Genomic DNA, 15,514 nt, shown 5'->3' with positions numbered 1-15,514 from the left:
GCAATCGTTTCATCGCTCCCTATTATGGGTTCCTTGACAGTATTATATCCCTCGTCCACTGAAATCACATAATACCCATGGATTAAGTATAGTATTTGAGGTTCACACACTTATTTTGGGCTGTGTGCAATTGCAGAAAGACTCATATTTTTTGTGGCCCAAGGCATAAAACCTTAGTCCTTGAGATTTTTCAGTCATCAAAGCAGGATTTTTTTTTTTTTTTTTAAACTGAAATTCTGGAGCACAGTTGAGTAGAAAGGTACAGACCAGGTAGCAAATTCAGTTGGGACGCAGCTAGTGCTGCAGGTGGCCTGGGAAAGTGGGAGAGGATGTTTGTTTGGGCCGGTCTGTCAGGAAAACAGCAATGTGGTCTCTTGCTTCAGGCCTTGCAGAAGGTTTGCATCTTGCTCCTTTGTGTTTGTTAAGTCTAAGGTACTGGGACCTGGGGGGGGGTTGGGTTTTTTTGTGTTTGTTAGTTGTTTTTTGACTGTTTTTTTCCCCCCCTTGTGTTCTTTGCAGTGAGGGCATATAAACAGCAGTTACCTGATTACTGCTTTTTTTTTTCATCTTTGGCTTGGACTTCCCGTTCTGTGTCTTATGAACCATTCGGTTTTCTTTCTACAGTTTGCACGTTGTCTAGATTATAAACAGATAGGGACAGAAACTGCAGAACAAAGTTTGAATTACAGGTTGGCCAGCGTCAACTGAACTTGATGGTTATATAAGTTTATTTTCCAAAAGATAATTAAAATTCCCTCGGGGTCTGAAATGTATTTTTAGGTGCATTTGTCAAATTCTGACTATGAAAGTGGGAAAGTTTTCAAAGAAAAGCAGCTGCTGGCAGGCGTTCAAGTAAAGTTATCTGCTTGCAGCTTGGCTTCGTACTCTCATTTCTCCTCCAAGGGATGGGATGGACTTTTCAAGCCAAATCGTTTCCTATAGATTTTAAAATATTTTCTTTTTGTCTGTGTAACGTGCTTTACTTTCCTTTCCGCATCGCGAACCCCAGGTTCACATGAGTGTACGTTCTGCACCTCCCGCCCTCCAGGGGGCGCTGCGCCGCGCCGGTTGCGGCGGGGCGAGCGACCGGCCCGGAGCCACTTCCGGTTCGGTCGGCGCATGGCGGGGGACGGCGGAGCGGCCGGCCCGGCCGCCTCTCGGGAGCTGCTGGCCGTGGGGCGCCGTGGAGGTGAGCGGCCCCTTCGGGGGGAGCCCCGCCGCCGAGACGTGCGGCGCTGCTCTCCAAGCTGAGCTGGGCCTCCCGCCCCAGTTTCGGCCGAGCGCCGGGACCGGCGGTGGAGGCCACAGCCCGGCCGCCCCCCGGGCCGGGAGGTTGGGGAAGGGCGAGCCGGGGAGCGGGGGGGTTGGCTTGGCCTGTGCTGAGTCCCCGGCCTCCCCCGCCGGCGGGCTGCCCGAGGGAGGGGGCTTTTCAGCCCATCTGGGTGCTAGTACTTCATTTTTTAATTAAATCTCGCGTGTTTTGAAGAACTACCGTTGTCCCGGGCACTGCTAAGATAATACGAAGTAAATGCAGGGGAAAACCCCACGTTAAACTAGTATCTACATTCATAACAACATTTCTATGAGGATAAAAAATGTTAAAAAGAAATAAAGATTCATTTTACTAAACGATAAAAGGCTGATGGCTGTGTCAGTGGTCGTAAGAACTAACTTCTCTAATTAACGTAGAGTTGGATTTTATGATCCTACTCATGAAAATACTTCTTTAGGTCATTAGCACCACTATTTGTGGCCTGCTTTCATTGATTGCCACTGCAGTCACATGTGTGAGGGAAGGGATCTAAATCAGTCTTTAACTAGCATGCGTTAGCTCTTACCTCGTTATGTTTTGCTGTGGGATATTGCAGATAATTTCTCTGTGTGTTGATATCTGTCGCTAAATAAGTCTTTGATGAAGGACTCTAAACACAGTGGGAGCCTGTAAGAAATGACCTGCTGGATCAGACCAACGGTCGATATAGCCCAGTATTCTGTCTCCCATCAACTGCAATAGCAGATGATAATTACAGAGAACTTGTTAGTTGAAGCACTGTGTGCTCCTTGTTTTTGTAGTTGTAATTTTGTAATTGTATGACTCTCCTGCCCTGAATTTGTCTAATTCTGCATTGAATCTGTTGATCTGGCCGCTTTCACAGCCTCTTGTGACAGCAAGTTCTAAACATTCACTGTCTGTTATGTACAGAAGTACTGAGGTAACCCACCTCACACAGACACAGAAACTGTCAAGAAACAATATTTGCAGGAAAGCAAACTGGAATTCCTGGAGGCAGAGACAGTTGAATCCTCATGTTTAGTCTTGGTGTGGAAAGGTGGGAAAGTAGCAGGAAGAAGAGAGCCCCACAGTTAAAATGTGACATTTGCAGTTGGCATAGGTAAACATTCAGATACTTGTTTGTTTCCAGGACTGGAAGAAACTTTGTTGATTAGTTCAAAATGTAGCAGCAAGAAGGCCACAACTTTACAGACAGTTAGGATGCCGAGGAGTAATAGTAAGTATATCTGTGTTATTGGAACAGCGTCAAGTAGTAGGTAACATCTTTGACATCACTTACTTTTGCTCCAGTGCTTTTCTTGTACCCTTAATAAAAGAAGAAACTTGTGTTCTGTTTCTTCTGGGGTTAGGTCCTCCATTGCAGTTGCATATCCCACAGGTTAATCATGTAACTGCTGCTTCTGCAAAACTAGCTTGTGCAATGCTGGGCATTACAGCTCTTAAGTTTTAGGGACTTAGTTCACCTTGCAGAAATACTCCTGCTGTCTGGTTGTAGTGAATTTGCCAGGTTGTACCTTTGGTCTTCATTGAGTTGGCTACTTTCAAATTGATGGAAGTTACGTAGATCACTTTCAGAACTTTATGTTGAATAAATGTGCTGGCAAGATTATTAAGCCAGATCATACAATCATTTATTCACAACGAATTAATTTGGGTGCATTAAGAAAACTTTTTTCCTTTAATCAAGCTATGTTCTTTCTTAGTCAAAGCTACATATAGATTGCTAGCATTCTCTTCAGTGTAACTGTGTGCATAAGAGGACATAGTGTAAAAATTGTTATTCTTTAAAAGTAGTATATCTTTGGGAGTTTTTCTCTTCATGAAAATATACCAGAGTTCTTTAGTCTTGGAATGTTATTTTCCAGTGTAGAGTTGTTGCTTTTATGCTGTTCTGGGCTTCTTATCTCTTTGCAGAAGTAATTTATCAGGATAAAATATTTGGTGTATAAAAGCATTTAATTTAAAATTAACTCCTGTCAAATTATTACATTTTTATTTTGTGATTGAACTGAGATTTAAAAAAGTAATAGAAAAAAGAAGTTGTTCTATCAAGTTCAGTTTTGGATAAAAGTCTCTACAAAGATGCTGACACTGTTTCAAAGGTAGATTATACCTGTTAGACTTCGTGGAGCTCCCTCAGAATAGTACCTCTGACTTAACGGGGAATGAAAACTAGTGATTGGCTCACCTGCATGTGCGGAGCAAAGATTATTTCAAGAAACTCTGGAGGCAGGTGAAGATATTCCCTTCCTCCATGGAAGGGAAGTGGGTGTGATTCTCCTAATGACACTGATTATCTTAAAATTGTTGGGAAGTCCCACTGAGCTTAGAGGGGTATTTCTGTAGAGGATAAGTGCTTTATACTTCAACCTAGAGCATCATCTCTGTTCCACCATCTTAATTTCAGAGCCCCTTTTGATAATGATGTTGAACTTTCTTTAGTGTAGCATGACATCTGTGGCATAAGTGCTACAGCTATTTTTTCCCTCTTTGAGACTTTCAGTCTATATTTTAATAGGGAAGAAAAGGGAACATAATTATATTTCCACTGGAGATAGTACCAATGTGGAAGTTTCTCAAGATGGCACTCAACATGTATTTAAAACCATGGAATTTACAAGCAAGTTTTGTGTAAAGTGGTCACATTTTGTTTTAAGAATCCGAATGGAATTGTTGAAGTGTTTTCTTCTTGCACCACATGCTGACCAATAGATTCAATAGCTTTTTGCTGTTGATGTCTTAGGAAATTGAATACTATAATAAATCCTCCTATTAAAACATCTTAGATATGGCAGACAGCTGGAAATTACAGTTGAAATGGACTCTGTTTAAATGCTCAGATTTCTGAGGTATAAATGTATAAATTCGTGTACATCTGTTTGTATATATACATGTGTTAATTATTTCCTTTTCAGTTTTGGACCGAGTACAGAGCTTTTTACCACAGATGGCCCATGCAAATGATGAGCTAAGAAGAAAAATGGTAACAGCACCAGCTCATCAGTTTGATATTGAAAATCTAGACAGTGCAACAGAAAAAGTTATAGAAATGGTAAATACTTTTTTTTTATTTTATAAAGTAAATTTAGATGTGATTAAAATAATTCTCTGATCTTAGAAGGAGCTAATTTGATAGATAAGGCTAAATCTTTACCATTTTAGTCTGCGATCTGCAAATTCAAAATGTAGATGTAATAAAAATGCTTATTTGGTTAAAATTTACTACTTGGTTTTCATACTTGCAGAATCTAATGACTGGCGATGAAGTAGTTTAAGGCCAGAATAAGATATACTTTTGAATCAGCAACTCTGAATCAAAAGTAAGTCATAAATTGTATTTTAAATGTCTTGTGGGTAATTTGGTTTAGAAACTGGACAGTGTAAGGCGTAGTAAGGCATAACAGAAAGCTTCAGTGTAAGAGTAATAACTAGTTTTCAGCTGTGCTTTGTAGGTATTTTTAGGACTGGCTATAGGTCTTTGGTTTTGAAAAGTTATTGGTGATGTTGTCATCCTTTATGGCTGGTATTTGTCTATTTATATACATTCATGTCAATGTTTTCTATCTGGTTTTAATTGAAGTGCTGCAGCCACATGTTCATGTAAGAAAATTTTTAATATGAAGATGATGTGATATGTGCATGTCCCAGACAAAGTGCCTGCTGGCCTGCAGACCCACAAGATAAAAGGCAGAAATAAGGCAGCCCAGGGTCTGGCGCATGAGCTGTCAGAATAATTTATTGGCCTCTGGTTGGATTCAGAGTTCTTGTAGATTGTATCCAGCCTACACGTGATAGGTTGTCCAGTGCTGGTACATGCTGAAGAATTCCAAATAAATAATGAGAAAACAAAGTGGATCATGAAGATTTTTTGTTTTAATATGCTGGAATGGGCAACTGGGACAGGATTTTAAAAAGATTTTTCATGTGACACTGTCTAAGTGTCTTCACTTTCTAATAAACAAGCCAGGACACCTCGTGATTGCTGTTTGCAAATCACTGAAGAAATTTATTTGTGTCTCAAATTCCTGTACTTTGCTTTGCAGCATACAGGAAATTTTTGAGGTGAGGATTATCAGTTTAAGACAGATGTTTTCAGACAGAAAAACAGACCTCAAAAGAGACCATGGCTCTGCGTATGGAAATATACGATCATTTTTGCTTCAAAAAATATCCTGGTGGTTTAAACTGCTTGCTATTTTACAGTAGCTGTAGTACCATGAACACTACTAGGTTATAAAATATGACCTATATTAATAAATATATAAACACATGTTTGTATATATATCATGACCCCTTGTACACTAAATGGTTTCATTTGAATTCTTTACTGCAAATTAGTTTTCATGCCTCCTGCTCATCACTTTAAATATCTGATTTAAACTGAGTTCAGCTATCTACTTATGTCTCTGATGATGTATAAATAGCTTTATATTTGCTATAGGGCAACATAAATTACAATTTAAATATTTAGGAATATGTCCATGAATGATATTTGTCATAATCCTAGGAGAACCCAGAAGTCTTTCTAATTGCGGTTGTGGTTTTCCTATGATAGTAGGCTGTTTCATGTGTTTGCTTTATGTTTTACTCAAGTGATAGAAGTGGTATAGAAATGTATAACATGTTAACTAAGGGTCTTTTTCCAGAATGTGGCCGTAGTTGAACTGAGTGATTCCGATACAGATGAAGAGATACTAACTTCAGAAGATGACTCAGAATCTGAAGATGACTGTACAACTGATGAAGTGACAATAGACAACATTAAGTTTCCTAAACAAAAGGGAGAAAAGGGCAAAATAGAAATTTTGGACAGCAAAGTGAATGAGTAAATCCATTTTTATTTTACTTCAAATCTAATTGTGTTTTATTACTTTGAGGACTTGGCCCGTAAAACCACCTTCTCTCCCAAAGTAGCATCCCTCAGGATTGTGTGAAATGCTATAGTTTACATGGTGGAGAATTCAGGATCCACTCATGACTGAGGCAAACTGGATTTCTGAAGAATTAAGTACGGTTTTATTCATCAAGCAATATGGAAATGAACTTCATTGTAGGTTAGACTAAGAAAGCATTTGGGCCACTGAACTAGTTAAGTTAAAATTCTTGTTCTCTTGCTTTGTTGAAGAAAGATTTTTGTAGTGTGATAGAAGTTTTTACTTCAAGGGCAGGAAAGAGTTAACTAGGAAAAAAAGCTTTGTTTTTATATTCCATATCCTGTGAAGTGTTATGTACAATATCTTCAATATTAAACATTATCTTGAAGTACTACATTGCATTCATGACAATGACTGTTGAACACTAACGCAGTGACAGATGAGCCGGCACGGGTGAGGACAGCCACGACTCAAGAGAGCGTTCGGCAAAGGATTATTTACCCTGTCTGCCTGCAGTGAGCTCCGTAGCATTGCGGGTAGGTTACTAGCTCATAGCTGGAACGTTTGTGGCTGCAGTGCAGATACCCATGGTACTTAAACAGTCAAGTCTGCCTCTCTGGTGTTACAGTTGCTTTAAGCTATGTTTTTCATCTCCCACTTCCCCTGCCATGTTTATGTCCTCTCCATTTTGTTAACAACTGTCACTGCCAGAAGAATAAAAAAATGAATTTTCAGCTGTTCTGTATTTAGGTTAGCTTGAGACAATTGTGAAACTAAAATCAGTGAAAGTATGTCTCATTCATACTTACCTCAGATTGATCAAGTACAGTGGTTTGGGCTGTTGTATTTACTTTGCAGATCAGTTTGCATTTCAGAAGCATCTATCATGCTCCTGGATGCCGTCATTTGTTTCTTAAAGGAACTTTGTATTTTCTATACCATTAAAATAAAAGTTTCTATATTGTATTTACTCAAATATTAAATGTCATGACTTGAAACCTGCAGTTATTTACAGAATTATTTTGTATCTCATACTTAAATCTATAGTTTTCTTTTAAGATCTGCTTCTTTAATATTTGTGATAAGAAAAGGCAAGTATTCTGGTCTGTCTTTTTAAAAATAGAAGGGGGCATGATTTACTGGAATTTACTGGGATTAACTGATAAAACCACAAAATGTTTTAGGGAATGGGAAGGATGGGAATCAAAGAATGGGACTGCTATTTGTAATGGCAGCCCACAGACCAGATAAAGCTTTGGGTAGAGTTGTAGTCTAAGAAGAGCATGTGGTCTGAATTCGGCTTTGTTTATTATATAAGGTCTCAATCTATGGAAAATGTCTCTTCAAACTGAAGAAATTTTGAAAGCCAACATCTTAACTCAGCTATTTTACAAGAGATTTTCCCATAAATTAAAAAAAAAAAAATGTGAAATACAAAGTAATAATGCTCTATAAAACAGTGGGAACAGTCCATGTGCACAGACACAAAAAGTGATTTTAATCTGTTAATGTAACCACCTTCCAAATTGCAGGCAGATCACGCACTCCGTATCAACAAAAAGATAGAAAATATTTTCTGTAACTTTAGCTTGATATGCATAGTTTAACACCAATGTTGAACTCTGTATGTCCTATACAAAGATCATAGTAAGTGCACTTTCTTGCATTGATTTACTTCTTATGGCACAAAGGTTTTCTGTACTGCTGAAGGATCACCAGAGCAGAATGTTGAATTGCTACTGTAAAGCTTGAACTGGTTTATAGCAAAAATGGCATCATCAGTATATTTTAATTCAACTTTAAGAGAAGGCTAATAACTAAGGATTTAAAATGATTATGTAAATATTACGTTCACACAAATAAGAAGTAGGCATGTGAGAACTCATTCTTTAGTTGTATTTAAAAAAATAAACCAACCCATGTTGTTGGTTTATTTGGGGGTATTGTGCTAACAAAGGCTGCTGCTGTATAGTTTAAATAACTTCAGGTTAATTTCCAAATACTTCTATCTGTCAGAGATACTAAAACTTGGACCTGGTTTATAGAAACTTATCCATGGAATGGGTGTTTTGGTTTGTGTTTCTTTTTGTTTTGTTTTCCAGTTGTAGCACTGCAGACAGCATATCCTGGGCATGGTATTAAGTGCTTCATGGAGTCATTAAGATTCAAACTCTGCTGAAAGTTTACTTTCCAAGTGAGGCTCTTCATTTAATATTCCACAGTGATAGCCTTGGTCCTAAGATATTCATGAAGAGCTTCTTCACCTGTACAAGCACAATATTCACCAGTTAGAATAGCAGCTAAATAAGAGAATGTTGTCAGAGATTTAACTATATTATTCAGAAAAAACCTTAAATGCTTTAGCTAATATTTGAGACCTTAAGGAACAATGGAAACTAATTAACTTACCCTCCCACTAAGATTTACAGAACTGGTTTGACAACAGCTGTGGAAAGAAAAAGGAGCTGGAATTTAAGAAGCAGCCGCCTGGATGGGACTGAAGCAGTGGCAGTGTCTAGATGGCCTTCGGGGGCTCATAGTTGAGTTTACGAACTTTGGTTTGCCTATGTTAAAGTTTCTAGGTAAAGAAGCTGTGTAAAAATTGTTAGTCTTTTTTCCTGACGCTATTACTCATTTTGGTTTCAGGAAATGTCTGATACTTGCTAGAGATTCCAAAGGCAAAAATCTGTTGTGTCCCTGAAAAATTTTTTTCTTTCATTTTTCTTTGCCACAAGGCTTGATCTGTCCAGACTTGTGAAGTTTCTTTGACAGATTAGACTTCACATTTTTTAAAACTGGTTTTGAAAATAAAAGATTTTTCAAATGCATCTTTCTCTGTGGCTGTCAGCAAAATTTGGTGACATTTTAAGGCATAAAAAAGTTTCCCATGCTTTTACACATTTAGAGGAGAAACCTAACTTAGCATTCTTTCTGAGGGTAAAGAAAGAAGATTTTGGCCAATACATTTGCTGCTTGACAGCATTTTGTACGCAGCTCTGGACAAGCTGCAATTTGGCTGTTCTGGGAGGAGTTGGAGAGGAATATTCTGCGTGCTGTCAGCATTGGTTAGTGAACGTACGGGAAGGGCTGAACTGGAGGTATTGAGGTGGGAATATTGTAGGGATGGGAGAGGAACGAGATTACTGTAACCGGAGGAATGTAGGAGATGTAGGAATTGCATCATGTTTTACTAGATACACTGTACACGGGGAAGGTGGTTTTTTCATTGATTTGGACTGTCAGTTGAGAAATGAGGAAGGGAGAAAACAACTTACCTAAATCTTTCCCAAAGCCAGACTGTTTAAATCCACCAAATGGTGCTGCCACATCAGTTTTGTTGTATGTGTTAATAAAAACTGTGCCAGCTTCTAGCTTTTCACTGATGTAGAGAGCTTTGCTTATGTCTTTTGTGAAAACTCCTGAAGCTAAGCCATATTCTGTGGTATTTGCCCGTTGCAGCACTCCATCGACATCCCTGTGAGGGAAAGAAATGATTTAATTGCAACTAGGTAAAATAAACAAGTGTTAGCAAACTTCTGCCTTCAATGTCATTGAAGCACCTTTTCCCACGCTCTTTCTTCTCTGGTTAGCTTTTTTAAAGGCAATTTATTAAGGACTAATCTGTGTGTCAATCTGACAGATTTATGGAAATTCATACCCTTGTTTCAAACTTGCAAAGCTCGTAAGCTTACATTTCAATGGTTAAGATCTACACTAAGAAATGTCAAAGGAAAAGTTGCACTATGCATACCAACTTTGCTCAGCTACAGTACAACATGGGGATTAGAGCGAAACAAAAATAGTTGTAAAGCAGACCTTGGCAGCAAATTATGAATCGGTTTGCTAAAATTTTGGCCCTGCTTTACAAGTCAATGGAGAATAAATGCTGAAATTCAGACTTCTATCAAGACACAACTTTTCAGGCCGTCTCCAGAGTGCTATTTTCTATTTGCATCTCATCTCCACATAGCTTCAAAAATCCATAAGAATTTAAAACTTTAAAAAGGTCAAAACAGTCCCTTATCACCATACCAAATTTATGGAAGGGTTATCTGTGTGGCTGGTTCTTAACTGCATTATCGAACTGCAGAATATGAAACCTGCTGGAAATAGTTATATGAAGTTTTTATATAGGGTTTTAATCTCATCTGTGTGTAAAATGATGATTTGGAATGAAAGCAGTTAAAACTGGCAGTCTACAAAACATACAGAGGGGGTTTCATTTGTAACAGTAATGTGCCAATGTGACACAATACACAACAACACTATGTGGTCTTTTGTGACAAAGAGAAAAATAAGTGATTCCGATGGAAAAAATACACATTTTGTAATTTGATCAAGCTGTTGCAATTTCCACATCAACTTCAGTAAAAATGTTTCACTGAATACTAAGACTTATTTAAGAACTGGCATTTAGGGTTGCATTAATTCCTATTACACACTGCTAACAGAATTAGTTCTATATTGCCACGGAGCAGGATACCTCTCATTAAAAAGGGTATTTTCTTAGCATTTAGCTGGAAGAGGATCTAGAGATTCAGATTGGTCTTAGAAGATTTAACTACATACTACGTATGCTATCATTTCTACACTTAGAGTGAAAATGTGAAAATAAAGTTTCTAACAGTAATTGGAGGAGAACGTACCCATTTTTAAATTTAGAAATCACCATCACAGGACCAAAGGACTCTTCCTGGGCAATATACATATGGTCTTCGACATCTGTGAATACAGTGGGTTCCATGAAGAAACCTAAACAGAGGACAGAGCATTATTTAAGCATGGCGAAAGTACTTTGTGGTTTGTATTGTCCAGGCCATCTCTTTTCTTTGAGGTCAGAGATATGTTGAGACTTGTAACAGAAAATATTAAGATCGATATGAATGAAGTATGAAGGAAACGCATGTGTGTAAGCACCAGAGAAACAGCAGAAAACTGTTTAAAAGAATGGCCTGTATTGATCAGAGCAGCAAGGTGTGCTGTTCCCTGCCAGGCCAGAAGCTCTGCCTGCCACAGCCCAGGGGACTCCGCAGGGGAAGACCCTGCAGTCTGACAGCAGGAAGGCAAGGCTACAGCATGTCCAAAGGCCACTGTCTCTCCTGTTTCCCAACAAGAAGACAGACTGTAGCCATAAAGGTCTGTATATCCCAAACAAGAAAAAACATGCAATGGGCAGCGACTTTGCCTGAGATTTGAGGAGGCTGAAGTAAAAACTGTGAGGCAAAGGGCCTCTTCATAACAACTGTTCATTTCTAAATGGTGCAAGGACCTATCCAAAAACTAGTTCATCATTGCCAGTCAAGACCTATCCTGGTATTATACACAAGCGATCCTCGTCAGCTACAGCTTGGTGAGCGTATTTCAGTGTGAGCGGGTAAGATCATCTTCAGAGATTTTCTGTAATTGTGTCCCTTTTCCATAAGATTTCCCATTTTGCTTTGCTAGACTGATTTCATATAGCTACAAATCGCCCTTTCATTTTATTTGGTGATGCAATCATTATGTTTTCAAACTCTGATGCAGAGGTTTCTCCTTCATTATTGATACAGGATAGATGTTCATGAGAAAATGTTGCCTTCATGCCTTCCCATTAAACTTAGTATACATATTCTTTAGATAGCAAAAAAGGCTTATAATGATGATGATGATGATGATAATAATAATAATGCCTTACGCAGTTTCCTCAGTCATCTTTAGTGTTTTGTTGACCTAAATGGATAGAATTATACATATGGTTCTTGACAGTTCAAGGATGTTCCACAAAAGGCCTCAATGCCTCACAAACAACAGGAATAAATGAGCAAAAGTTTCCTGTATAGACTAGATTCTATTTCCTATGTTCCACCTGAGTTGCACAACTTCTCTTAATATGAGACTTGAAAGCCCTGTTCTCAAGTGTCATCTTAGGCTTACCTGGTCCTGTTCCCATGACATTGCTACTTCACATAATGCAGCAGAGACAACCATGATGGCTTTTATTTGAAGTGTAAAAGTTCCAAACATCTTTGAACAGTATTTTACCTGGTCTACGTACTTGTCTTCCTCCATACACCAGAGTGGCTCCTTCTTTTACTCCAGTTTCACAATATTGCAGCAGCTTTTCCAAATGTGCCTTGTGATTTTGTGGACCATGATCTGTAGATCTATCAAGTGGGTCACCAATTTTCATCTTTTTTATTTCTTCCACCTATGGGTTACCAGGTTAAAATGAAGTTACAGGACACAGCAAATAGTTAAGCGACCGGTGATTTGGGATGCTTCATTGTTTGTGCTACGAAGTTTGTCTCTAAGAAAGGGCTGGATTCTTAGAAAGTGGAATGCTCTTCCCTTTCTAAAATGAGGCTTTGTATGGTGTATTATGTTCAATAATTTCTGTTTACTTCTGGAAGTTTTTGATGCTGTTTTCATGTACTCATTCTGCTATTAAGATAGGCATGTAAAATGTTAGCTTTTATGGTGGTAAATGTGTTACCACAGTGATTTCATGTTCTTGAGCCAGATAAATGAATTTTCCAGTAGTACAGAGTGGTGACTATTGGATTTTTAATAATGACCTTTGTATTATTCTAGCTACACTTCCAATATGCCTTTTTTTTAAACTTCACTGCAATCTTCAATCACATTGACCTAAGTTCAGTAATTTTTTTAATCTTACTTTCCTAGTCAAATATGAAATATTACTTAAGGTACAATAGCTACTTCAGTGTCACTTATCTGTGCATTACTGCTTAAAATATATCCTTTCAGTGCCTTCCTTTTAACCCCATAAAGAGGTTCCTGAGAAGCAACATTGCATATCATAAGCAATAATGAGAATTTAAACAACTGAAGATTAGAAAAAATGCAAGTGTCTATAAAATAGTGGCTCTTTGTGCCACAGAAAAGTAGTGTTTAAACTTTAGTCCTTGAATATCTTACCACTTTTCTAACAAATTCATCATGGATTGATTCTTCCACAAACAACCTGCCAGCTGCAATGCAGTTTTCTCCTTTGTTGAAATATACTGCTCCCATACCCTGATCAGGGGAAAAAAAATAATATTTATATGCATCCTTTTGTTCAATCTCCCTTTCCTTCTGTTCCCTTGGGTTGCATTCTGTGTTTGTGACCCTCAATGCGTAATACTTTATGTAAAGGGACATCATCAGTGCAACAAGCAGACTAATAACTGGCAAACACACTTCCATGGAGACAAATGGCTCCGGATGAACCCATTAGCAATGCTCTTTCCATTTCCATCAGCATTCCACAGAAACACCTGCTGCAGCATCACAGAGGAGAGGGCTGGCAGCACGACCAGCGAATATAAAACTGTGCTAATCCACTGAGCAATACTGCTTGCATCGAAAGTCGCGTGTAACTGGGTGAACATTACTTAACTCTAATCTGCAGAGAACCTATTTCAAGAGTGTGGATTCAGACCCCATGCAGTTTGTTCCTTTTTATTTACCAAGAACTGACACCTGCCATTGTTTTTCCAGGGGGGTAGGGAGCTGGGAGAAGGAAGAACAGGACAAATAAAATTCATAAGAAGGTAGTTTTCTAGCAGCTGCAGAGGCCTAGGGTCCTGGCGTTAGTAGGTATGACTGGGATCATGCGCTAGTGTCACATGTGTGGCAAAAAAGCATTGTTTCACAATCATTTAAAGCCAACAATGCCAGCTATAGCTCAGGCCAGCCTCTGCGTCACCCTCTCACTTCTACAGCTGAGAACAGTGGTGGGGTCAAGCAGTGGGCTGATGGCAAAGTTTTAGCTATTATTATTTTCCACATATACTTCACTGTGGAGTCACTCAGAGTCCTGTCCTGCCAAAAGACACTTCAAAAATGGTGAAAGTGTATAATAGTTTCTTCCTGGTAGCAGTGCTTGCTTGTGCTGGTTTAGAGAATTCACAGAATTAGCACTTTGGCTAAGTACAGTATAGAAGACCTTTGTTTGCTTTTTAGTGAGCAAACTGCGGCTGCTGTCATTTTGATGAATCAGATTACCTGAGCAGGAAATAAACTCCCTAAATCCACTGACTTTCTCATTTGCACATTATATTTATGAACTTTAAACATGTTACGTCTGGTTGGGAAGGTGGCTTATGGTGATTGACCATATGGTGAATTACAACAAACTATATGGCAATAGGGAGCTCAATGTACATTTTAACCACTTCCAGGCTTTTATTTTTTAAATGCTTTTTTTTCTTTTGAGTATCAGATTTTGACAAGTCAATATTAATGTGCTAACTTGGCTAGTGAAAATACTTTCCAGGTGTATTTCCTTGTTTTGTTGTATTTTTCTAATCTATATTTCTTGTAGTACTGATCCCTGCCTTTTTGGTGCAGCATGAACAGTTTAATTGTGCTGGCATAAAGAAACATCCTGTAGGAAAAGAGTCTGTTTTCTAACAGATTGCATGATTTTTCATGCAAGGGCTCCCTACTGCAGTTTTTGGCAAGTCAAGAGGAATACTGCAATACTGTGAGGATGTATCACAAAGGCTTTGAATGTATTTTACTTCAAAGTAACATTACCATTTTTACAGCTCTGTCAAGTTCACAGTCACTGAATATGATCAATGGTGATTTACCACCAAGCTCAAGAGAAACTTTCTTCAGATTAGTGGCTGCACTGTAAAAAATATAAATAATCATATAAAAACAACTTTTAAATAGCTTATTTCATTATTTCCTTTGAATCATATCTAGTGAAAATTTATAAACCTCTGTTTTCCAGTAGTGACTTAGTAGAATTCTACATAAAGGTAAACAGGTATATGTAGTTATGCTTTCTATTACTGCTACATGCACAATATAGCTAATAAGATACTTCTGAACTAGATTAAGCAGTGTTTATTTATGAATCTTTCGCTGAGAGTACCTCTTCATGATCTGTTTACCAGTTGGTGTTGAACCAGTGAATCCAACTTTGCGAACATCTGGATGTTCAGAGAGGTGCTGTCCCACTAAGCCACCTATCGGGGTGAGGAAAACAGCTTAACTGGACAGTACACAGGCAATTTTTACTACTCCAGCAGCAGCACTGTAACACAGAAAGAGCTAACAATATGTCAATCAAGTACAATATCACATCCTTATTTATATTTACAGCTTTATTCATATAACTATGAAAAACATCATGTTAGTTAGCTTGGATCACATTAGTGTCTCCAGATTCCCCTATCTCTCTGGACTAAAGAACTTCCTTCCTAATATTCCACTGTAGGTGGAATTATCTGATTTGTAACAGAGCCTGCCCCATACAGTTACTTTGTCACTTTCTTCCTCAGGGGAAAGAGGAAAGTGGTGACATCGGGTAACACGGTGTGGACCATGATTTACCTATAGTAACCAATAT

At 38.3% G+C, this 15,514-nt stretch overlaps 2 protein-coding genes across 2 annotated transcripts in view; one reads left to right on the top strand and one right to left on the bottom strand.

Moving 5' to 3' along the window:
- Window positions 1-1,063: 1,063 nt before the first annotated feature.
- Window positions 1,064-6,560, top strand: NOPCHAP1 (NOP protein chaperone 1). The gene is made up of 4 exons (XM_075754489.1): window positions 1,064-1,189; window positions 2,424-2,510; window positions 4,210-4,346; window positions 5,941-6,560. Exons 1-4 carry the CDS (start codon window positions 1,120-1,122, stop codon window positions 6,121-6,123), a joined length of 477 nt encoding a protein of 158 aa, XP_075610604.1. The 5' UTR covers window positions 1,064-1,119; the 3' UTR covers window positions 6,124-6,560.
- A 1,083-nt stretch (window positions 6,561-7,643) lies between these two features.
- ALDH1L2 (aldehyde dehydrogenase 1 family member L2) overlaps window positions 7,644-15,514 on the bottom strand; it is a 34,873-nt gene continuing 27,002 nt past the window's right edge. Inside the window, 7 exon segments of the mRNA XM_075754268.1 lie at window positions 7,644-8,432; window positions 9,444-9,643; window positions 10,815-10,920; window positions 12,190-12,355; window positions 13,087-13,185; window positions 14,692-14,788; window positions 15,038-15,131. Of these exon segments, the coding sequence (XP_075610383.1) occupies window positions 8,377-8,432; window positions 9,444-9,643; window positions 10,815-10,920; window positions 12,190-12,355; window positions 13,087-13,185; window positions 14,692-14,788; window positions 15,038-15,131 (818 nt within the window). The 3' untranslated portion in view covers window positions 7,644-8,376.

This window comes from Balearica regulorum, chromosome 1 (genome assembly GCF_011004875.1).
Source record: "Balearica regulorum gibbericeps isolate bBalReg1 chromosome 1, bBalReg1.pri, whole genome shotgun sequence".
Taxonomy (NCBI): Eukaryota; Metazoa; Chordata; class Aves; order Gruiformes; family Gruidae; genus Balearica; species Balearica regulorum.
The sequence above is the reverse complement of the archived record's forward strand: the minus strand, read 5'-3'. Positions and strand labels throughout refer to the sequence as shown.

Bases quoted from the DNA above. Each gene is read 5' to 3' on its own strand.
- NOPCHAP1 (XM_075754489.1), top strand. From the start codon at position 1,120: ATGGCGGGGGACGGCGGAGCGGCCGGCCCGGCCGCCTCTCGGGAGCTG. The intron at 1,190-2,423 runs GTGAGCGGCCCC...GTTTGTTTCCAG, and splicing joins GGCCGTGGGGCGCCGTGGAG to GACTGGAAGAAACTTTGTTG. The intron at 2,511-4,209 runs GTAAGTATATCT...TTTCCTTTTCAG, and splicing joins TAGGATGCCGAGGAGTAATA to TTTTGGACCGAGTACAGAGC.